The following is a 25614-nucleotide window of genomic DNA, read 5'->3' as shown; positions in this document are numbered from 1 at the left end:
TGTCAGTTTTTGCATCAGAGAACCTCTTAAGTTGTCTCTCTGTGTTTCATTACTCACATACTGTCTGCAGGTACACAACATCAGAACGTGTCCTGCAGGCTGATACTTACAGTAGCTTTCAACTGTGTCTGACCTTTGCTTTTTCATGCCCTCGTCTGTGTTGTATTCAATATATTGTATTCAATATATCTATATACATCTGTATTTATTGGAATTATTTCTTCCTGCTTTGTAAAGCACTTCTGATTAACTGTGTTTTGTCTTTGTCAGATGAGATTTAACAAATCTAATCTCATTCCAACCTGGATATAAAGAAAAACTGGCCTGAGCTGCCACTGTGAACAGAGACATGGACGTGACTTCAGATCTCAACACCTGTGAACTAAATTCAGCTGAAACTCAAAGGCAGATAAATAAGTGGCAGTGTCCTCAGAATGTGTGTGTGGTACAAGTACAAAAAAACATCTTCTCTTCTTGTTCTGCTGCGCTCAGACCAACATTACCGCTGCATAAAAAGACGAGGCCTCCTCATTCATTTCAATGAGAAAAATATAGAAGGTGAAATAACAAAAGGTTGTTCACCTCTGAGTCTGCTGTTGAGTCTTTTCCACGCTGCTTTCAGCACATTTTGTTTTAAATATATTACATTCTTGACTGTTTTAGACATGTAAACAGTCACTGGAATAAAATTTGATATCAGCAGCAGTTAAGTACTGAGCAAGACCTGCAGTATAAATGTGGCTTTATTTTCCAGTCCAGCCGCCTCTCAGCAGAATCCCACTCGCTGTCGGACCTCTCTGAGCACCGGTGAAGCCAGTTCCCGAGCCCTGCTGTTCCCCTGAGCCAGCACTCTCTCCAGGTGAGCCCGGTCCGACCTCAGCCTCTCGATCTCCTCTCTAATAGGTGTTAACCTCTGGATCACGGCCTCAGTCACAAGCTTCTTGTAGGCTCCCGTGTCCAACCCTCTGGCCTGGGACACAGCTTCCTCCACGCTGATCATCGCCATAGCGGCGTGAATCGTCACCAGGTTGGACACTCCAGGACGTGTCTCTGGGTCAAAGGTGACCTCGGAGGTGAAGTCGGTGACAGCACGGCGGACCTTGAGGGCGATGTCATCAGGAGAGTCTGTGATGGTAATCGTCGCCATGGTTTGGGGGTCGGACTTGGACATTTTAGCGGAGGGGTCACGGAGGGATTTGACCTTCCGTGTTGAGCCTGTGCAGGGAAATCAGAATGACAAACAAGTTATTCAGTTCAAAACAAGACTTAATTAGATTGGAAAATAAAATGTTGATCCAGAGGGCAGGGCAACCTTCATTTAGCCTGGCAGGCAAAAACCAGGGCAAAACATAAAAAGCACACAAAGCATTCACTGCAAGTCCTACAGGTTAATGTTGTGAGTTTACGAAAACAGCTGAGGGCAACCTAAAAGAGCATGGCAACATTTTGATCAACTCCGAGTGTCTTTCTTCTGGATTTTGACAACTGGACATAAAGAGAACGCAGAGATATTTCAGAGAGCAAATCAATCAGAAAATGTAGAAGTTATAACACGTTACACCACAGCACATGTAGCTCTGAATCCTGTTAATGGTAGAGGACGTTAGATGCTAAAATAAGAGGTTTAGAGGAATGAAGGATTAGTGTTATTACTGTTGCTTCGTGTGTGTGTGTGCGTGTGTGAGAAGACGACCCGGTGTGAAGCAGACGTATCTTGGTGTTAAGTGATGAGCAGACTGTGGGAGCCAGGATTTCCTTTCCTTCCTTATTTATCAACCCCACTCTTCCGCCATCTTGCGAGCTCCAGCTCTTTTTTCTTTTTCTATCCCATACTAGCAGGCCAACATCTGTCCCACGTGTCACATGCTGTTTATCACCCCCCAAGACATTCTTGTTTCAGGCAAATTAAAAAAAAAAAAAAAAATAATCTTAAAATAGTCTTTGGTTTCAAAGGGAAGGTGGTGACTGGCAGCTCTGCTTTGCCAAAGACAAGACCTAAAGATGGGATCCTCCAGTCTGAGCCAAATACTACTGGGGTACTGGCAGCTTGCACACACTCACACACACACGCACTCATACACACAAACTACCCCCTGAAGTCATCTCAAGGACATCCCCCTAAATCTATTATCACTCTGTTATTCTGATACAAGGAAGAAAATATTTCTTTAATCAAAGCTGCACTGCACACATGACTGACTCCATCTTGTTCCATCTTGTGCTCTTATGATACTGATAATCAAGGAGATGAAACCGGAGGGTGGAGGCAGCAGCACCGGTAGGGGGTTCTCTCAACATGTTGGCCGTGTGCGTGTGTAACAACTGAGAGTACATTTTATTGAATGTTGCTGCCTAATATTTTCCTGAAGTTGCTTTACTTTCAGTATATTCTTTAGAATTCTACTTTTATTTACACAGGTAAGTACTCATTTGAAGATGGAGCATACAAAGACAGAGAACAACACAAAAAATGACAACAACACTTCTACAGCTAAAAAATACTCGTGAAAAGGCACAATTACAAATCTTGTTTACCAGGATTTGCAATAGTTTTGACTTTGGCCAGGGATACATGTTCCTTCAGTTTAATTCCCTTCTACAGACTATTCCCAGCAGTGAAGCAGAAAACACGAAGGCTTTCTTATTCATGTCTATCCAAGAATTGGCGACAGCAAACATATGTCCCTAAAAATAAATCCTGTAAAATGAACTCTGCAAAATAAGTTTGCAAATTGTGCGGCTCAGGGATTAAGATGCCAACCATGAACTGCCACGTCCACGGTTGAAATCCAGCTGGTGACCTTTATCGCGTGTCATTCGCCATCTCTCTCTGTTGTTTCCTGTCGTCTCTTTACTATGTTACTATGTAGTAAAGGTTTAGAATAAAAGAAAAAAAAAAGTAAAAATAAAATTAAATATGATTGCAAAGATAAAACACCACTGAAAAAAATGGGGCAGTTGACATTTGTAGCTTTGCCATTTGTTGTATTTTTCTTATCCCAGTTATCTGCTGGACAACCACTGACAGTGTTATATTAACACCCAGATATTTCTTGGAACTAAAACAGTGTTTAATGATAAAAACTATTCTAGTAAAATAAGAGTGTCAGCCCCTCTGAACTGAAACACAAAGACTTCTGTCTAAAGGCACTGTTTTGTTTAACCATTCAGACAAAAATCCAAAGAGTGGAAGGCAGAAATATACATTTATTCATTTATGCTCCCAAAGACTCAGAAACTATAACAGAATGTAACATGGCTACAAAATACGATATAATCTGCACCGCAAAAACGTGCGGTCTGTAGCCAAAGTCTTAAAAAAATTCTTAAAACAAGTGAAAAAACTATGTGTAAACTTGTTTCCACTGCAACTTCAATGATCAAGTTTATTTTGTCTGAACTCTACCAAAGCAAAGAGCTCAGATCTTTCTTGATACCAGCCACAAACATTTTTCATTTCTAGAAATTACTGAGATGAGCTGGTTAAAATATTCCAACAGCACTGGAAATTTTCTTTTTCACTTGTTTTATGGAAATAAAGTTTTATGGAGTCAGATAAAGATAAAACTTCCATGCCCCACTCTGAATAAGTGGAGATTTAATCACCACTGTACTCTCCTCATTAACAACTCACAGTCATGTCCTGAAGAAATATGAAGTTATTTTCATTTATAATTACAAAGCATGAATTCTGTATGCTGCGTAAGAGGAATTAAGGGTTAATATCTCATTCAAACAGCTGCTAATGCTAAATAAATGTCTCTAGTGTGTGTTTCAAAGGAGTTTAACATGCCATGAGGTTTTTACACTCTCAGAACAGGAAACTGATTAAACCACCGAATATATTTTGTGCAAAAAAAGAATAAAAATAAAAAGCTACCAAATGCTGGGATCAATCACTGGTTACACAAGATCCATTTCATTCTTGGTAGCTGCCGCTTCAAAAAACCATATCTGATTAAACTTGGTGTGTGTGTGTGTGTATGTGTGTGTTCTTACTCAGCAGGGCGCAGGGTCCAGGGAACAGGTCTCCATAGTGGTGGTTGAAGATGCGAGCGAGATCCTGAGCCAGCTCCAAATGCTGGACCTGATCCTCTCCGACGGGGACGTGAGTGGACCTGAGAGACGGACCCAAGAACACAGACGTGAGCTTCCTACACAGCTGTGCACAGGAGTTAAAATACACAGCAAGATGTGAGCGCAAATTGGACGCACTTGGTGTCACTGCTGGAGCCCTCTTCAGCAACGGTTCAACTTTGCAACGGTCACTCAGGAGGAAGCAATCCATTCATTTCCTCTTTAATAAAATCCGGAGAGCATTAGAGACGAAGGTTTTATCGGCTACGTCACCCTTTTATCACAGGAAATTAAGTTTTAGCTGTTTGATGGTTCAAACAGAAACAGCTGAAGAGATAACTTCAAAATTGTTCAGAAATATGTAGTTGAAGGATTCATTTTCACAGAGGAAACACTGAGCTAGAGTAATTCCAATCACCAACTTGATGTGATCAGTACATCTACTGACGCACCACCAGCACATTTCAACTTGCAGAAATCTAGGACAAAGGATTCAATTCATTTGGAGAATAAATATTTATATGTACTGTTGGATCTTGAAATGCATAATTCAGTGTCAGATAGGAGAGGTATGAATTGCAGAGATGCCTGTGTGTGTGTTTTTAAGCAAATTATAACGAGTCATTTTGTTCCAAAAATTGATATTGGATGTGTCCCCACGGCAACCCTCTCTCAACCCTGCAGATGTTGCACTACATAATTTCACACCATTACAATCTAATACTAATATTATGTATAATGATATGTATGAAACATGTAAGGATCCAAGTAAAACAACTTAGTTTAGTGCATTAGTTAAAGGGCTGATTCATACAAAAACACTACAGAGTCAGTTGTGTGAGGATTAAAATACCTTATCCATTAAGTGTGGGTTTAATCAAACATAATGCTACATGTTGTTTGTTTCAGGCACTTCTGTATTAGTAGGTCAAGTATATCAGAGCTTTCAGAAAAATCTGAGTTATCTAGTCATCATTACAAGTTTGAAATTTGACGCTTACAAGTCTGAAACTCATAAATACAATATCTCAAATGTGGCACGAAGGCAGATTCCTGCGTCCACACCCAGAAAATGGAGGTGAACTGAATTTTATTTAGTTGCTCACTTAAAATGATAAACTTCAACAGCAACATCTCCTTCCAGAAACAACATCTCCATTACTCTGGATAAACCACAGAAAACTCACTAGAACCCCGTTTCGCCTGAAGAAATAGTCCCTACTGAAACAGTGGGCATGTGTTCTGGATTAATAACAGTAATTGGACCACTGGTTGTGGAAGATGCTGCTGTGGAGGTTTTAAAAATGTTTTTTTCAACGTTGTGAGTACCAGAAACAAGATTTCTTGTACGGGGATAGAGGCAGAAATCTCAGAGACAAAGATCTCAGAATAAGAGTAGCTGCATGGAGAGATACCAAGAAAGGTGAGAAAATACATTTGTTCATTTAGTTTTTTTGTAATAAACAGTAGATGAACTGACCCTTTAAAATGTCATAAGTGGGAAATTGTTGGTCCATTGACTAAATGAACAAATGTATTTTCTCACCTTTCGTGGTATCTCTCCATGCAGTTACTTTTGGATTTGAGATCTTGAGGCTTTCCCCTGCGAAATATTTTAACAGAGGCGAAAAGACACTTCTCTTCTCATGATCGTTTAGTTAGTAAATGACGCCCTGAAAAACAGTCACATTATATGTGGTATTTGTGCTGTGAAATAGTGGCTCTGCTCTTTTCCACTTCGGACAAATGTTTAATTTCATGTATAGGAACTGATTTAACTTTTATGATGTTAGTGAAGGTGGGGAGTCTCTCAGGTGATACCTAAACAATAACATGCTGTGGAAAACCCTGCCAATACTACACATTTACCACACATTATCAATACCATAAGTAATAAAATAAAACATAAGACCCAGATCTCACTAGGCCAATGTTTACAATCACATAGATCACTACCTCAGCATCTGATTTAGCTTTGAGAGAGTGACGACTTCGGTGCAGCTGCTCTTTGAGATTAAACACAGGCAGTCGCTCTGGTCTTCACATTCAAAGATGAATCACAGGATGGTTGCACATGTCTTTATGTGTTAACAGTGAGAATGGCTGCAAACCATGCTTTCAACCAGGATGTACAGACTTTATTTTTTTTTTCTTAGCTTCATCTGCACCAGAAGCAAAGTAAGGCAAATCAAACCTCACAGAAAGCACAGGGTGACCCATCTCTGGAGGAGGGACATATAAAAAGGATAGAGACAAAATCTGAATAAACTTTGGGTTGAAAAACAGTGGACCCCATCCCTTCAACTGTTCAGATTTACTGGTGTGAAATGTAAAGATAAAATTATACAAAGCAACAGCAGCAGCCAAGAAGTGTTCTTTGTACAGAGAAAAGACTTACCAGCTCAGGGGATGTAGCTCAAGAAACACGGTTAACACTGGAAATACTGAAGCTCAATCTAGCATTAAAGGATACCTCTGGTATCTCTGAACATGGGTTCACATGTTTCCAATGTTTTTGGGTGTAAATGGATTGTTGGGGACAAACAACTTTGGGCAATTGAGCAAATTGAGCAAGAGCAGTGTACCCAGATACAATGTAATCAAATGGGCATTTGTCCACCTCAAAGAATGTTCACTAAAGTGCTTGTTTTTGCCACTTACAGGTTGAGATTGTGTCTGACAACATTATGGATATGATTTCTACAGAGATAGAGCTTTTATTAAAGAGAAAGATCCTTTTTGTTCAAGCAGAAACATCACTATGTATCACCTGTACATTTACAGAGCAGAACACAAGAGCTGTGGGACAATCACTTCCTCGATTTGTTAGTTTGTGTTATTGTGTGACTTTCAGTGGTGAAGAAGTATTCAGATCCTTTACATAAGTAAAAGTACCAAACAACAACACAAACAAACTAGTTATCTTAGAGGTATATTTTCAGAGGCTCAGTGGCATCAGACAGTTAACACACACACAACATCCTACTTAAGAGAGTAAGAAATCTTACTTGTAAAGAAGAATATCGGCAGCCTGGAGGACAGGATACGTGTAGAGACCAACACTGCCTTCATTCTTTTGTTTGCTCTTCATCTAGAGAAAAAAAATGGAGGGAATCAAGTTGAGACAGAAGAAAAAGGAAGGAAGAAAACGAGAAGGAAAAAAGAAAAACTAAAAACAAGCAATAACAACGGTTGAGAAAGGCTGACTCCCCTGACCCCAGAAAGAGCCATTTTCACTTTTACGACTCATCGATTCTCAGACAAACGGGGCACGGATGAGTTCACGTGACATTTTCCACCAGGTTTGAGATCAACTCGTCTGTTGGGTAAACAAAAAGGTGTTTTCTATGTAGCAGCAGAGTGCAGGAACAGGGAACTGCTGGCTCTCCTCGCTCCCTCTCATCATGTATTAAAACTGCATGTGGCTGGAGAAAATAACTGTAATTATGAGACTTTTGAAAAATCTGGCAGGTGGAATAGAGAGGTAAAACGATAAAGCAGACAATAGGGATGCTGGATAACTGCCGGAGATTCAGAGGGAGTGGAAAAAGGAATGATCTTAATTTGCAACTACTATACTGAAGTTAAGTGCAGACGTGGCGATAATTAAATCAGCATGATTCTGAACCAGTGAGGGAGTATGATGAGGTCCAACCTTTGATAAACATAAAGCCTCGATAATAATCCCAAGATATTTAATTTACTATAAAAGGAACCATCCACAGATTGAACTTTGTTCGATGAAAGATTTGGCTTTAGAAAACTATTTCAGTCGCAGAAATCTAAGCTGGATTTTAAGGCTAGCCTCCGTTCAGCTATGAAATAAATACTTCTCATCATCAGCTGACGATACTGTTAAGTCGAAAAAAAGATCTGCCCGCAACAAGTAACAGGATGCGAGGGCTGGGCTCAATTTGATTTCACATCAGTCATTTCAAAATATTATTTGGCAATGGTTCTCCACGATGCAGCTTTGGACAGGGGAATCCATCTTGTCACAAAGTAACATTCAATCCGTATGTTTTTAAGCCTTGAGTAAGTAACCTATGACTCTCCCTGACATCTATAAGTAACCAGCAGAAACTGTAACTCCAGTAAAGAGCAGTAAGCTACATACAGTTGCTATCAGAACAGAAACACAATCACAGTCCATCAACATTTGTTATTTGAGGCTCGAGAATGAAGATTTTCAGTCTTTTTCACCTGTTTAAATGATCAGTGTCTCGTGTCTCCAATCCTCCAACCAACAGACACAGAAATCAAAAAACACTTTAATAAAATGGTCCTTTCATTGTTTATAGTTAAAAACTAAATGTTGTGTTGTCTTTTAATATTTTACTACAGACTATGAAATAGATATATTTATTTAAACATTAACTGAAGTGATTTTCTCCTTCTGGCAGCACTTTAAATCGTTCTATTTTAGCATTTATAAGCAGTTTATAAACATTTAACAACTGGAGTTTAACACACCATAATGTAGTTGTATGCAATTACAATAGCATTTTAAGGTATTTATTAATGTACAGTATTTGTCAGCAATTATAACTGCTCCTATAAAGACATATGTTATAATTATTATTATAATTATATAATTATAATTACAGCTGTGTATTGTAATATTAACTGGTTTTGTCCAAGGGAGGAATTCACTTGTAAATAAATACATCAATAAACACCTAAATATCTGCTTACCACTGTATTATAGTGTGTCATAAACCACTTAATAAATGTTCTATCTAGTGCTGATAAATGATAAACAGGGCGACTGTCCTACTTTATTTCTTGAAACCAATTATTTATTCATTACCTCTTTAAGTTTAATATAGATATTTTTATTATTTGGTGATTATTGCAGGTAAAATAAATATATTACTGTAAGTATTGGACGAATAAATGATAAATTAATTACATAACCGTTGTTTATGTTTAACATGCATCCTAAAAAATAAAAAAGGACACCAAGATTTTTTTTAATCAATATTATTAACTTCTAAAGGTTGTTTGTAGTATTAATACACTGTTACTAGCCCACATTTATATGGTTAATAGAGGTTTGTTAAAAGGAGACAAGATAATTTGATACCTATAACAGCTGTGTGTAATTTTTATAATCACATTTAAATACATTCACAAATCAAGTCAAGTGTGAATTTGTAATGCGGCACCACAGCAGGATTACACAGGTGATTACAACTACCATAAAATAAACTCTGAAGTGTCACACGGTTATAAATCATAAATATCAGACCGTGACCGGACCGTTGGACCGATGACCAGACCATTTACTGCGTGTCATTCCCTGCTCTCTCCCCCATGTTTCCTGCCTGCCTCTTCACTGTCAACTATCAAATAAAAGCAATGAAATAATCTTTAAAAAAAAAAACAATAAATTATAAATATTACACAATACTCAAACCATCATGGTCTCATAGCGCTTTTAACTTCACTATTTACCAAGACTGGAGTTATTTAAAAGAGAACTTTGCTGTTTCTGCCTCTGCTCTAATAGTCTTACTGATCATTTTCTTGTGTTATGTGTACGTGAGTGTCTTCGGCAGGAAATAGTTAAGTCTAACCTTCCACTGTGGCAGGTGTCGGAGGCGGGGCATGCTGGTCAGACAGCCGAGGATCCAGGAGAGCTCAGCGTGCTCAGACACCTGCAGGGGTTGAGAGAGGTGGGGGGTGGGGACACACACACCGAAACTGATATATCGTGCACTGAATTACACAATTCAAGATCTCACAGTACATTTATACATTTACTCTCCAACAACAAAATACTGTACATCCTGTATCTAATCCTTTGTTTTAGAAGCAATAACTTGGTTTCACTGGGTCATATGTTCTGGTCTAGTTATGTTTTAGTTAATTCTGAATCTTTTATGTTTCACTCTCAATGTAACTCCTCAATGTTTCCTAATCTACAACCTGCCATATTTGGAATACAACTACCAGAGCTCAATGTAAAACTCACAAGCATCTGCAAATCTGTCGGCTCGTCAACTAATACTTAGGACCAAATGCTGTTTGTTCCTCACATAGTTTGTAATTTGCTGTGTATTTTTTCTTTGTGGTTTTTCTTTCTCTTTACGTTTTATTTTTCATTTCTACTGGGCAGTGCACTAATGTTAGTGTTGGTCAGTAAGGCTGGGTGAGGCTGGATTAGGGAAACTATGTCAGTGTTTGAAAATCAAAATCGGGTAATTATATACACTTTCACTGAGGACAAATAATATGCGTATCTCTTGTGCATACACATACAAACTGCCTCTGTGTACTTTATTTAGTCCAGTTATACAAGTAGAGAAAAGAAAAACACCGGTAACAACAGACCAGCACTCAAGAGATAAACAGAAGAAATAAATTGAGCAGAGACATTAAACAAACACAGATGAATGGATGCAGAGCGTTGATATGGGACAGCTGTGAAGGAGAAAGAAAAGGGTGACTCCCTAGTGCCTCCAAGTGGCAGAGAATAGTACTGCCATTCTCCACCTTTACTATCTGTCCTTACACAGGCAGGTGCACTAGCTCACACCTTGTGTTCAACCAAATACCTGAAGCCAGTTTTTTTGGGGGAAAATCCTATAGTTCAGACATGAACACATACTGTTATTGAACATTTATTCACCCAGGGTTTTCAAGAGTCTGTGTGCGACAGTAAACAGCTGCATTTCAAATCTCTCAGCAGGACACAATTCAAACTTCCCGTAACTTTTAACACACCATCTGCTTTTATTGTTGTTGTTGTAGCACACGTTTGTGCATCTGCCCTCTAAGTTGGATTTTAGTTTCTGTGTTTCCTGTGTGTAATGGTGATTTATTTTTTGAATGAGTTAAAAAAAAAAGTTTTGCATGTGGTCAAATTAATTACTAATAATAACAACATGTAGTTATGGAGCAATGAAGAGGTAACTGTTAATGTAGCATAGCTTGTGCATCTGGCAGCGGTAAATTAACTCCAACATATCCGCTTTCATGGAGGCTGTGCTGGATGTGAGAGAGAGAGTGAGTGAGTGAGTGTGTGTGTGTGTGTGTGTGTGTGTGTGTGTGTGTGTGTGTGTGCATGTGTGTGTGGGGGGGTTATCCAGGAAATATCCTTCTGCTTCAGCAGATTAAAGTTTATGGACACATGGCTATATTGCCATCCTCTCTTTCTGTTGTTGCTTGAAAAGCATTCTGGGGAGTGTGACGTCAACACCAGACAGCAGGGACATAAACTAGGATCTCAGGCTAACATGTAGGGGGTCGGTATTCATTACACACTGCAGACAGACAAGAGATGGGACAGATGTCGATGACAGCGCAGGAAGGGATGGATATGGTTTGAAGTGCAATAAAACTCTGATATTTAAAGGCTTGGGAAGAACAAGGCTTCTATTCATGCTGCATGGCAAGAATGCACCGCAACAAGAGATATGCTAATGTTACGGATCATATGGGCATTACACTAATAGCGACTTATCATACAGCCATGGCAACAACATCTTCAGATTATAAAGAAGGGATTTTAGAGAACAGCTAACAGTTGGTCCTGCACAGTAAATCTACATTTCTCCTTGATACTTTTGTAAAACCCAGAGGATTTTGTGGATCTGCGGATTTATTCGCTTCATTTTTGATACCGTCGAGTTCAGCTCGTCACTAGTTCCGTTCCTTTTTTCACTAAAGTTGAGTATTTTCTTTGGGCAGCCGTTGTATTTTTACATGTGGAGCAGGCGTGTTCAACAGGAGGGTCGCCTCGCTGCCAAGTTATGTGGCATGAAGCTAAACGGGAATAAAAATAGGACTGGATGTGTGTGTGTGTGTGTGTGTGTATTTGTAGTGGAGGGGGTGGTAGAGAAACACAGATGGACTGAACTATCTCACACTCTTTATAACACATATACACGCACTCTCCAACCTCTAAACTTGTAAGAAAACAAAACACATACAGTACCAAGGGGGAACCAAACAGCTTTCTCTTTCCGTCATCACTGTGAATTTAAACCTGAAATCTGGGATCAGCTGAGTGCTGCAAACACTGAATCTGTCATTATCCTTCACAGTTCCTTTATGTGGCTGAAGCAAGACCGTGTGGTAGCATGTTGCTTTCATAGTGATAAGAATCTGGAGTGATCAAATAAGCAGCTGGCTGGCATGTCAGCGGGTAAACATCGCAAAGTCGGCAGAAGTAAAATAAACAGTCAAAGACGGCTGAATGTCTAGAAGATGTCTGAAAAAAGAGACATGTACACTCAGCTCTCAGTTTATTAGGTATACCTAACTGAGACTGATGTAGTCTAACACAACATTCTTGCAACAGAGCCTCCCTTCATGAAGGTTTCAGTATTCAGTTTGTGTTGAAACTGCATTAAAGAGGTGTTGAATCAACTGTATGATAGTTTTGTTGAACTGCTTTGAGTTTTGATGACAGGTGTTCCTACTATTCTGTGCATCCCATTCAAATCAATGAAGGTGGGCTAAATAACAGACACATCTCTTAAAGTAAAGGTAGAATTTATTGCAGGACTGTTGTATTAGACTGCATTTCTTTTAGCTCGGTGTTCCTAATAAACTGACAACTGATTGTATTCATAAGCATACACTGCCATACTTTCACACCAGTCGACTGCAGCACTGATTATGTAAAGATCTGACTTTTTGTTTAATAAGGTGTGAAATATATGTGCTGACATGATATGAGCTAAATATGTGTGTACAAGCATATTTCAGGCATAGAAATGTTGCTTTTCTGCTCCCAATTACGAGAGTTATTCATCTATCATCTATCTTTCCATTTATTTCCTTGAACTTTCATTCATAACGCACTAATGATGAAAAGAAAGAAAAATCACAACGTCCTTCTGGGAAAAATGAATTAAGGAGCCAAAAAACTATTTCTCTCCGACATTTTAAAGAGACATTAATCAGTTAAACCGATAACATTGCGTCTAAACAGCATTACACTCATAATCTTTATACCCCTGATTTCTACTTGATGTTCAGGAACAAATGCCCTTAAATCTTTCACAGTATCTGTGGTAAATGAATATTCACAGTCCGCTAACATCAATGTAGATGTAAATTAAATGTACAGTTCCTGTTTTGTGCAAATTACTTCATGATGCTTCATGTTTTATCTTAGGGATTTTTTTTTGCTGTTTGTTTGTTTTTTGTAAGTAATTGATACCTCCCTCCGTTCCCTGCCCACCTTAGACTGCTGGAAGAGTATTGCCCTCTCTGGGTCGATGCCGCAGGCCAGCAGGCTGGCTGCCATGTCCAGTATGTTGCTCCTGAGCTGGGTCGGGTCCTGAGGCTGGGTGATGGAGTGCAGGTCCACAATGCTGTAGAGCACTGATGGATACTGGTTTTGCAGGGCCACCCAGTTCTCCAGGGCACCCAGGTAGTTGCCCAGGTGGGGAACCCCAGTTGGCTGGATCCCAGAAAATATGCGCCGTCCTCCTGCATGCTCCTGGAGAAGAAGTAGAAGATGCTTAGGGTAGATTTATTTGCTAGTGTTTCTTAAATAAAAACCATATACACATAAATCATGCCTTCTGTGCCTTCTATTTAAGTCATAGCATCAGTGTCTCTAAACTGAGAGACTAGTCCGTGGAGAGAGAGGGTGAAGGTGAAAAGGTGAGAAAGTCACAACTAGGACGAAGCCCGCAGAGACTGAAGTGTCAGTGTTAAACTATTGGCAGGTTGGAGGCCAGCAGTGGTCATGCTTATATTACTGAGATGCTAACTCCATGGCTAGCACCTCTGTTCTCTCCCAAACACATCCAGCACAAAGAATGCATCACCTCACAGGCCAACAATAACACTTTCCATCCATCCAACCAACTTCAAGGTCTCCATTACCACAACAGGGAAGGAGACTGAGAAGTTTGGGGGAGGTGGGTCCACACGAATAGATCAAATATACCATACGACATGCAGCCGACAGTATCATTAGCATTAAAACAAGAACCTTATTTAACAGAGCTGGAGCTGAGACAGCAGAATGTTCTTCACAGAAAGAGAGAGATCACTCGTCGTGTTTGTATCGTTGGGCAAACATTGTGTTTCTCTTTCTGCAAAGCCTGGCCAGGCCAGACCGCCTCATTTCTTCTGGCATCAGCCTGCTCCACTGAACCTTGGCTTTCATTTGGCACTGCTGGAAGGGAGCCTTAACCACTGCTTGTGGCATCAAGCACCACATGATACAATTAGAAGGCAAGCAGAGCGGCACCTGTCATGAGACATGAAACCGCAGTGGCATCCAAAATCTAAAACCCTCACCAAAGCAGTTACACAGTAGATTAGGGCTTTAACGGAGCAGAAAAACACAAAGACATGTTCCTGTTTATTCCCTTCCTGTATGTCATAAACTGTACTTTCAAACTTACGTCCACTCAAAACTAAACCTGTGTCAAATTCTCTGATTCAACAAACTGTCCAGAGCTTAACGTCAAAGTTAATACTGTAACAGTCCTACAATCATTTTCAAAGAAAATAACCCACAATTACAATGTGGTTAAGTTTGTTTTAGCCTGGCGTGAGATGTGTTGATGGGTTGTAAACAGCAACACCTGGACATTTCAACAGAGAAACCCATTTTTAAACTTTCCCCCCACAAAAGCCCATGGGATCTCTGTGTTATCACCTCAAATCTGACTGGTGATCATATGTTTCCCAACTGCACTTTTCAAGGTTATCATAACTAATCATTAAAACCTGAAGCTTTCAGAGGATATCCTCTTCGCTCACTGCTGGGAAATCGGTTATCTTGACAGCTTGTAGAGCTACATCACATTCAATCTGACTGAGGGACAGGCTCAGCACAGCATCTCAGATCAGATAACAGCTGCTCTCTCACCAGCACGGCCCAGAGCTTCTCCATCTCTCAGCCCTGCGGGATCAGGTAACAACTGCTCTGAGGCCAGCGCGGTCCACAGAGTCTCCGTCTACTGGCCTTAGGGAGCTGGTCGCTGCCCGGCAAGAGAGAGGCAGGAAGGAACTGGGTGCTTATGTCATTACCGACGGGGTAATTGCGCTGGAGTGCCATTGATGCTGAGAGCCTCTTAAGAGGTGTCAGGATTGATTTGGGTGCGTACGGGGCCCAGAGTCTGGCTCATGTGTGTTCTCACCTCGAGCTGACACGGCAAACGCATGTTCCCCCTCTGCTACGCCCCCCAGGGGAAGCCATTAGCCATGCAGACATGGTAATGGTGTCATTTGAGCCAATCGAGTGTTAAATGAGAGTCAATGGCATGACGAACTAGCCACCGGGCAATCTTGGGCTGTCACGCATCACGCAGCTTCACCAGACACCTCCATGTTACTTTTAGTTAGACAAGAGTGTCTTTAAACATGTGCAGTTGGAGGAAAAAGTAGGTTACAGAGAGAAGTAAATCAACTACTGCATGATGACAGAGGAGACAGTAAATGTTGTAAAGCAATTAATGTTTGTAATGTATACTGCACTGCAAAGTCAACAGTAATAAAATATTATCATCTGGCTTACTTTTGCCATGGACTATATTAAACCTGTGCAAGCAAATTCTTTTCAACATTCAAATACTTGTAGAGTGCTTGACTTCATATCTTATTTCAGTAACCACCTAAATAAGGGGAGAAATTTTGGATTACCTATATAAAATCATTTGCTGACTGCACTAAAATGAAAGAACAGGTGAGGCTTAAGTTCATGCTGAAGGTGAGGTGAATGTCTGTACCAAATTTCATGCCAATCCATCAAATGGGAACCATGAATATCTGTGCAAAAATTTCTACCCATCTAATAGATGGAATATCTAATAGATAAATAAAAAAGATAACTAAAATTTTTGACCATGGATTTTTGCCCAATATTTCATGGCAATCCCTCCAAAATGGTGGACCTCTGGCCAACAAACGTACAGAACAATATTGCCATCCATAATGTGATGGCTAAAAAAAAAATTCTGATCTGAATAAAATTTTTGAGACAAAAACAGGAGGAAACAGAAACACCAACCTCAATATAAACAATGTGAACAAAATACTACCTCTCCCTGTCCAGTTTAATGAAAGAATAAAGCCCTGGTGACTAGCCTCATCTGCCTTCCCCTATTGTCTCCTCACTTCCCTATCTGTCTCACAGTCGTTTGCACGCCTGTTGATGACACACAACAGACGTGGGAAACGCCGGTTGTTCTCTCCTCATATTTTAAACTGACAGGCACAGCATTTTCGTACTATATCGTTGCTAAAGTGACGAAAGCTTTCTTCATCCACGTCTGCCATATGCTGAATGCATTACACACCATGTGTGTGTGACATTAACGCCAACAGCTAGAAGGTTACATACACTAAAAGGCCATGTTTTCAAACTTGCAGTACCTTTCCGGGAATATGTGTTCATTTGTCAGTGTGTGTATGTGTGTGGTAATATCCATGGGGATAGAGGTCATGTGCAAACACAGACATACGTCCACAAGAAGTGTTGTAGTCTTTGCCTACATCAACATCAGTGAAGCTGTGAAGGTGTCTGTCCATATGAATTTGACAGCTCACATCAAGGATCAACACTGGTGGAAAGAAAACCATCAGACAGCCCATCAAAAAAAACACAGTAACAGGATCAGATCCACCATACAAGCCGCATTATTAAATGGAAAACAATAGTCAACTGGAGCTGATTCACTTCATTTGAGGACAAAAATGAATCAACACTGGGTTTCCCACAATTCCAGCAAAAATCTAGTTCCAGGAAACATTTCCCTTTTCTCTCTAACGTCTTTCCAGAGCCCTGCAACCACTGCATTGTGGGAAATAAAGGACAAATGTTGAATTATCATTTAAGTGAGAGCAAGATACAATGAAATTACATCCTTACTGAAGAATGTGTAACGATGACAAATAGTAGGCTACTGTGACCAGAGGGATAAAACTCTGTGTAGACAGTTTAGGCTTGAATCCACACAAAGACAGAAATATGCATGCAAAATTCTTTATGCCAGATATGCCAGCCATGCATTTATATGCTTCTTAACTCCCACAGTAAACCTGGACAGAGATTTTACCACTCTTGTAGGCTGCATTAACTCACACTACACATTTTAGACAACTTTTCTGTACAGGCCAAAATATATGCTCACACTGGAGGGTTAAATAAATAAAATATGGACCTGCAGATGGCTGGAGAGATGTGTAAAATATGCCTTCAAGTGGTATAATTTAAATTACTGCAAATCATGACACACTGGGTTTTTACCCACATAACCTGTGTACACCTGGCTGGACTGAAGTATCCACAAGGTGTGCACATTCTGACTGCATGTTCTTCTTTCAGTCAAACAAAGCTTTTATACATTTGAGCCCTAAACTGAATCTCATGACCTGTCTGACTGTATTTGTAGTTTTTTTATCATACTGATCATATCATACAGTTTTTTGCTTACTGAATCCTAATCTTCCAGCTGGTGTCATTATAAGAGATAGTGAAATTCAAGGTGCTGCTAAAGCCTGCTTGTGTGAGGGGGCAATGTTAAAAAAAAAAGTTCTGAGATTTACCATTATTATTAATGAGCAGCTGCAACTTCCAGTATGTCCAGGCCTACAGCCTCACTCTGCTCCATGTTATTAATCACAGACATGGTTTTGGTTGAGCTAGAACTCGCAAAACAGTGGATTTCTCTTCTCAGATCTGTTCTGGGCTGCTTTTCAGGGCTCATACATCATATCAGAGCGCCGGAGTCCTGGAGTGGCCCACTGACATCTCTCTCACCGAGGGGCTGATGAGCGGGGCCGACAGTCACTGCCATTATACCGCGCCAATTTCAACAAGTCTCAAAACCACCTCTGGGAGCATCACCGCCACTCGCCCCGCTGTGAATTACCGTCAGCTCTTTGTGGCTGGGGACAAGCTCCAGATCTGACCGTGGCTGCAGAACATCAAGACGGGCCTACAGATGGAGGCTGTCCGACACACAGGATCCAGTGTTCTTCTTCTGTCCTGAGCGCCCCATGCACCCCATTAACACCGGCATCATGCTGACATGCACTGTGGCACACCTTCCCCCTGCTCCTCTGTATCTTTCTTCATCTCTGTCTTCCTCTCACTTTGGGACCTGTTAACGCAGGCGGCCAACAGAGCTGCACTTCAGTGAGGTATCAAATAGGAAATAGGGTTTACTGTTTAACCTCCCACCCCTTTTTCTGAAAAGCGCAGATATGTGTGTGTGTGTGTGTGTTAAGCCAATGTGGGAACACACCACAGCTTGAAACAAAGTGCATCTGACCACAGAGAAAACACACACACACACATGAAAGCATATGAACACATAGATAAGAAAATTAATAGATGCAGCTGTGGATAAAGCAGGAGAAAGAAAAATAGAAAAAGAATGTGATGGAGCAGGCAATGAAATTTAAAAAAAGAAAGAAAGAAAGAAAGAAAGAAAGAAAGAAAGAAAGAAAGAAAGAAAGAAAGAAAAGAATAAAAGTGCGATTACAGTCCAGTCAAGACTTGGGCAGTTCTTTTTTCTTTTTTTCCTCCCAGAGAGAGTGTCTGAGGGGGAGTGGAGGGGAAGGCCCAAAAGGAGCGTTTGATTAAATCTGCGGTTGACGTGTGGGACAGGTGAGATTGATGAGGTTCCTCTGAGCTTCACACTGTGCAGAGAGCGGGGGTACAGGAACAGAACGCTGCAGTGTGGCGGGCCAGGGCTCGGGGCCCGCTCACGCCGTGGGGTCCCTCGGCTGATTAATGGGACTGGAGGCCCTTCAAAAACAGCACTCCCCGCAGACAGGGCCCGACAGTGCTCCAAAAATAACCAGGCAGGGGAGGCAGCCCCAGCCTCAAGCCCTAACAGGCTGCAGCTTCTGAAGGATCCAGACTTCAATACAGCCTGGGGGTGGGGGGTGTAACCAAGAGGAGCAGTGCCTACTTGGGACAGGAAACTGTAATCTGGCTCATTAGAAAATAAACGTTTAATGACTTCTCTAGTTTATGGGAAGTGACAAACACTGACAGCTGATATTGTATCAGTGACAGTATCATATTACCTGCTGATGTAATTATACACAAAGAGTATAAGAATGTGCAAAGGTAAATCCAAAGAAGTACAAACTTTACACTGTGTACCACCAAGGCCCATAATAAAACATCTTAATAAAGACTAGTTAGTACTAGAACCAGTTGGTCAAGTTGAGAAGTTGGAAATAGAAATTTTAATATCCACAGGTCCATGACCAAAGAGTAAACTCTCTATCTGCTGAGGAAGATCATATGTTATGGTCAAAAGATCCAGAACAGCTACTGAATGGATTTTGTGGTGAGGTTGTTTTTGTCAGCTATTGTTTACCCAGTTAGGAATGAACTTTCAGCTGCTGTAAACAGATAGCAGATAGATATAGAGCACAGGCTACTATATCAAAAATCTGTAGTAGTGGTTATCAGATACCAAAATACTGCACATATTTTATAATACTGTGTGACAGGATTTTACAACTTGACAATCACAATGTAGACACTAGAATTACAGTGTACGCAATAATAGGTAAACTACAGGAAATGCAAACTTGTATGTATCTGATGGGCCGATCCAGTGTGTCTCCAGATAATGCTGTGTTGAGCTGCAGGAAAACTTGAGCTAGATCATCATTTCTGCTGACGACCCTGAACCTTTTTTCTGTCCAAAGCCGTCCTGCTTAGCCAACAAAGTGGTCTCACTGCATTTTTTGATGCAGTGCTAATGTCTGTCTGAACACAGCATAACATTCAAATATTTTCTGTAGTTGAAAATAATTTCCAACATCTATCCCATAATTGCTACTGGCTGTCATCTAAAATCAACATGTTACAAATCAGGCCTGATAACAGATGCATTATTTACAGCAATCTGCTTAAAATCAGTATCACTGACTAAAACTGTGCTATAAGTTAAGGTCTATTAAACGCAAAGCAGTTTGCCTACATTATGTCCACGATCACACGTAGAGTAGCTGTGTGCAGCTGGAAAAGTCAAGGCCAGCTTAATTTATATGTAACTTTTTTCACTCTTACATAAACACATTCATGCCAGAGCTACTTGTTTCCATGCAGCGAGTCCTTCCAAACTGTTTTAAATAGTTTCATTGAACCACTTCCTTCTCCTTCTGTGTTGACAATGGATGTGTTTACTTTTATTTCACTTGCAGGAAACAAATGACTGACAGGAAAGCTAATAATACCCGAAAAACACATAAAACTCACAACACAGCAAAAAATAACCGGCACACACTTCATAAATTTATCAATATGTAATTATGGTAATACTCAGGGCAAACCTCCACCAGCAGCCTCTCTGAAGAGTCCAGTCATTTCCTCCTGCAAAAGCAGCGTATGTTGACTTGAGTGCAGCTCAAAGGCATGAGATCAGATACTTGGTACGTTTTAATTAAAAATGTCAGATGCTCGGCTAAAGGTGCTGGATCAGGCACAAACTAAAACATGGGAAAACTAGTGAGAGTCCCCAGGCGCCACTGTGGGTTCATGTCTATGGACAGATTCTGTAATTCAACATAGCTAGATATGAATTTTTTAAATAGGAATATGTTGACATATGGGATAGTTTTAAGACACGGGTAATGTGCACAGAGTCTGAGTGAGGGCTCTGGCTGAAGAACGACTACGACAGACCTAATTACACAGAGGGGACTGCTGAGAATTAGCGGGCTTTTCTGACAGTTGAAAATAAATAGGGCAGTTAATGAACATCCTCGAAGGGGAGGCCATGTTTCCTCGCTCTCGCCTGCCTCTCCCATGTGGTGCAGGAGCTGCTCTAATGGTTTTAGCTGACACCCGAGTAAGAGAATTTGGAGCCGAGGAGAACAGAGAGGCAAATTAGAAGTCACTTCCTCTTTCCTGGAGCCCGGGGCTGACATGACTGATATCAGCCAATAACAGGACCACAGGCGAGGGACGCCTGAACTGGGAGCCCCGTATTTACAGCTGACATAAGGCTGAAGGTTTGTGAAAGATAGCAGGGCTGCAGAGACACATTTCAGTTCTAACCAACACGACAACATTTCACTATTCAAGGAAAGATAATTTATACAGTGAAAGAAATTATTAGTTATCAATAATAATTAATAAAGATCAAATTTCATTAGACAAACAGAGCTAGAAGTACGTGTCTCACTATACCAGAAGAACAGGCTTCATTTGCAAGGCTTCTGAATATACGTAGGTAAATTGATGTTATGATGTTATTATCGTTATTTTAGGCATCATCAAAAACATGTAAATGACTCTTTAGATTTTAAGCTGCAGGCAGGCTTAGGTATAGCTAGGTATTTAAAGACATTTCTTTTAGCTCAGGCTTTTGGCATAAAGGTAAGGAAGAGACAGTTCAAAGAAATAATGGATCCTACATTTCCCACACAATTTTATTAGCCTCCCTGTCTGGTTAGGAGACAGACAACCTCATGATAATTAAACTAAAAAATATATGTCCCAGTATATGTAATGGAAAAATATTTTTCAAAAACTTCATAGTTTAGCTAATAACAATAACTTGGCAGCTCCAATACAAACCATTCACCTGCACTGCTCTGTGAAAAAGTAGCTGACTCTTAATCTAATCATCCAGTCAGAACAGCAAAAAACAGCTGACCAGTTTTCAAGTCTAACCTCTGCTCATGTTTCTCTCTCTCTTCCTTTCCAGTGTTGTTGTCAAATTATGCCAAGTTTTCTCACTGATGTTTGTTGTTATGAGCAGATCTTAACAGTGAATTTTAACTACAAGTGACAAGATTTTAAAAACCAAACCATCACACTCTCACAACCATCTCTCTCAAAACTCAAATCATCTGAAAAAGGTCACACTTCATCTTTGTGTCAGTCCATTGAGGTTCAGTAACTTTTTGAACACATTTTCCAGTGCTGAAAAAACCTCCAAAAATGCATCTTGTTTGACGCACATCACACCTCGGGGCATTGTGAGTGTGCTGGTGTTTGCACTCACCCGTCCACATTTGGAGAAAATTAAAACAAATGAAAACCAACACTTCATTTCTAATGTTATTGCTGGTAATGAAGCACTGCTGTGATGCTTTTTAAGTCCCCCTACTTCCACCCCCTTCCTTCCCTGTGGTTGCACACCTCTCCGGCCTCTCAAGAGACCATGCCTTAACAAAATACAGACGGGATAGCGGTGAACGCTCATACTGTATTACAGCTCGTACATCAACCGACAACAGGGCTTTGGGCAGATGGGTGAGGTTTTCGACTATACCGTAATGCAAGAACAGCTCAATAATTAGCATCGTTGTTGTACTGAAACGCACTGGTTATTCTTATGTGAGCCATGGGACTCGTTGTTTGCCTTAACACCCCATTTGCTTCTCCAAAGCAGCCATGCAATAATAGAAAACCCTCAGCTGAGTTACAGTAGGCGCGTTCTTCAAATCCACCAAAGTAAAAAGCTACATTTAAGGAGTGCTACTGAGGATATGATGTCACATGCCAGACTAAACTCAGTTTAGCACAAAATAAACTCAGTTTAGACGAGGGAAAAATGTTATGGTCACAGATGAAAGTTGCTACAGTCGAGGATGAACTGAGGATGGAATATGTCATTGAGAGATAACAAAGAAATAAATAATAAAACATAATAATCCCAAATGTATGATTCAAACTCATCAGCAACCATTAAAAATTCTTTAATTTAATGGCTTTGTAAAATCTATGCCAGATAAAGTCAGAGATAATTATTGACATTTAATTAATGTGATGACATGTTGAACTTGAAACACAAATTAACTTTAACTTGCCTTATTTACTTCAATTTCAGCCTATGAATTCCTCCATTTCCCAGAATGCCTCTCCCCCAGGGACTGGGTGTAACCATGTTTGCTTTCATCTGCTTTCTAGTGAAAAAAAACTTCCTTCTTTGACTCTGAGCAGCTGACAACAAAGCTGTCAGTTACTGTTGAGGTTGTAAGTCCCTGAAAACACTCTGGCTGTCAAACTAAATGCAGCTGCTGTAAATACCTAAACTTCCTGCTGCTGCAATTCCACAAATATTCTCTACATATGTTCACTTTTTTTTAAAAAGGCATCAAAGTAAAACTAACAGTTTGAAGAGACTGTTACACTTGGAAGCAATGAACTAATCCTAAAAATACTACTTATTCCACTGCATGCTGGAAAAGTGCTGGCCTTTGGCTCCATTCCCAGGAGAAAGTCTGGATGACTGAATTCTTGTTTTCTAGATACAAAACTCACCAGAAAATTTGAACATATAATCAGTACTTAGTGAATCAGTGATTAACTTCATTCAGTCACTCGATGCACGACTAATGACACAGCAGATTTGTCCTTATATCACCAGAGAACTAAAAACTCCAAAGTTTCCAAAAACCACAAGCATAAATGCAAATTGTTTGAAATTTTTCAATACTGATGGTGATTCGCGCATCAGTAGCAATAACAAAAAATACTTACCGTATGTTAGTTTGAGAAATGTAAATAAAATCTAAAAAACATATTTGTGTTTTAGTTGGTCTTAACACAAGCAGCTGTACAAGAACTCTGCCCAAAAGTTTCCTGATTATCCATTGATGAAAATATAGATGCCAGATTTTGAAATTTGATAGTTTTCAATATTAATGCTGTGGACAACAGTGCGCTGTAGTTTAATTGTGTTTTAACAGAGAACAGAAACAATAGAAACAATAAATCCATCTAACAGCCAGGATAAAGAAATGAGAATGAACTACAACCTAATACTAGATTTTTGAGGCCAGCACTGATATCAGTGAGAGTTTTATTTAAAAATATATAGTATACTAGTTGACATATTACATGTTTTAATTTTTCTGGATTTGAATTGAAGCTGGTCTGCATCTCACTGTATGTAAATCCTCAAAGTAAGAAATGATTATAGTAACTGTAACCATGATATGTGATGTCAGTGAGGTCTGTTGAGGTTTGAGGTTTTTTTAGCTGCAGTAACGTGGCTGGCATATGTATTGGTTTATCGGTCCAGCTCACAATAACACAACCTGGGACAGAGGATATGACTGACACTAAAAAAGAGGTGTAGAGCTGCAATGATTAGTTGTCTAATTAATTGATTTACTATTAAATTAATTGTCTCAGTCATTTTTTCAAGGATAAATGCCAAATATTCTCTGGCTTCAACTTCTCAAATGTGAGGATTTGCTTATATAGGACAGTGAGTTGAATACTTTCTGGTTCTAAACAGTTGATTTGGGCAAAACAAGTACATTAAAGACATCACAGCAGGCTTGGAGAAATGTTAAATGGCATTGTTTTTTCACTATTTTTAAAAACATTTTATGAATGAAACAAGTAATAATGTAAAAGAACATAAAATAGCATAACAGAAGACATCATCCTGCCATATCAGACCTCTAGAAAGTTTTACTGTGTGCACACCAACAGTAACTAGACTTCAAGAGTCACGTCCACTAATTTCAAAAGTCAGCTGATGTCTGTGACCATTTGCAATTTTCCAAGTTATTTAGCATCACCGTGGAGCCATTCACTATATTATATACAGTTGATTGCAGAAGTTTGACCATCCTTGTACAAACTTGACTTGTTGGGTTGATTTTTAAATGAGCCTTTCTTCAAATGCTCATGCACTGGTGCATTTTGTTTCATGAACTTAAGAGAAAAGATGAAAACTTAATAGACAAAAATAAAACAGGAATTGCTCCACATGGAAAGGTTTGGGCATCGCACTACAACAGCATGTGGCAATCACTCAACTGGCAGATTTTTCTGCTCCTGATGTGTTTAGGCTCTCTTGCTCTCACAGTATGTTTTAGATCTAGCTACAGATTTTCAGTGATGCTCTGATCTCTACAAGACACAACAGTTCCCTCACAATTTGCACATGCCACCATTACTGTTTATTTATTTTCTACTTTTTATGTTCACGAAATAACAAGTATCAGTGCATTAATATTTGAAGGCAGGCTCATGCTCATTTTAATGTCTGTTTGCAGCAGGTTTTATTTATTTCTTCAGAATCAGTAAAACGTGTCTGTAATCTATCAGGGGTGGCTAGAATTTGGCATCAATCTGAATAATGCGATAATGAACAGATGACCTGCCTGCATCTTCACTCCTGCTCAACTAAACAGCAGCTAAACTACCTACTACTTAAGACAACTTGCTAATGAAGTAGATAACCTGCAGTCGGTTTTCATTCGCAAACACCTTCAGCAAGGGTTTCAATAAAACTCTATAAGAGATAAATACGACTTTGTAACTTATGAGCTGAAAAACTGATTAAACTCTGTAAACAGGGTGAGCAAATAAAAGACAACAAATCCAGGAACGTTTTAGTCTGTGTGTCCACAAGCAGCCAGCTTTCAGTGCTTTACTCGAGCTGCAAACACCAACGTAACTCTCTCAGTTTAGAAAAGGTTTTCACCGCAGCACGTACCTTGTTTTCCGGACAGGCTCCAAGGCAGAGGAACCTTTTAGGCGAATTAAATTTCTCAATGAACCTGAAGACATGTCTCAAGTTAGTCCGCACGGGGAGCGCCATCTTTCGTTGTGTCGTCATA

At 39.9% G+C, this 25614-nt stretch overlaps 1 protein-coding gene across 1 annotated transcript; it reads right to left on the bottom strand.

Annotated features, from left to right (window-relative positions):
- Positions 1-25614, bottom strand: wars2 (tryptophanyl tRNA synthetase 2, mitochondrial). Its single transcript, XM_018667023.2, has 6 exons — positions 25491-25614; positions 13274-13534; positions 9657-9737; positions 7086-7168; positions 4000-4118; positions 1-1215 (listed from the first exon to the last, which is right to left on the bottom strand). The coding sequence occupies exons 1-6, from the start codon at positions 25611-25613 to the stop codon at positions 767-769; spliced, it is 1116 nt and encodes a 371-aa protein (XP_018522539.1). The 5' UTR covers position 25614; the 3' UTR covers positions 1-766.

The sequence above is a fragment of the Lates calcarifer genome, linkage group LG1, assembly GCF_001640805.2.
Source record: "Lates calcarifer isolate ASB-BC8 linkage group LG1, TLL_Latcal_v3, whole genome shotgun sequence".
Lineage (NCBI taxonomy): Eukaryota > Metazoa > Chordata > Actinopteri > Centropomidae > Lates > Lates calcarifer.
Note: the sequence above shows the minus strand (reverse complement) of the source record. Positions and strands in the feature narration are given on the sequence as shown.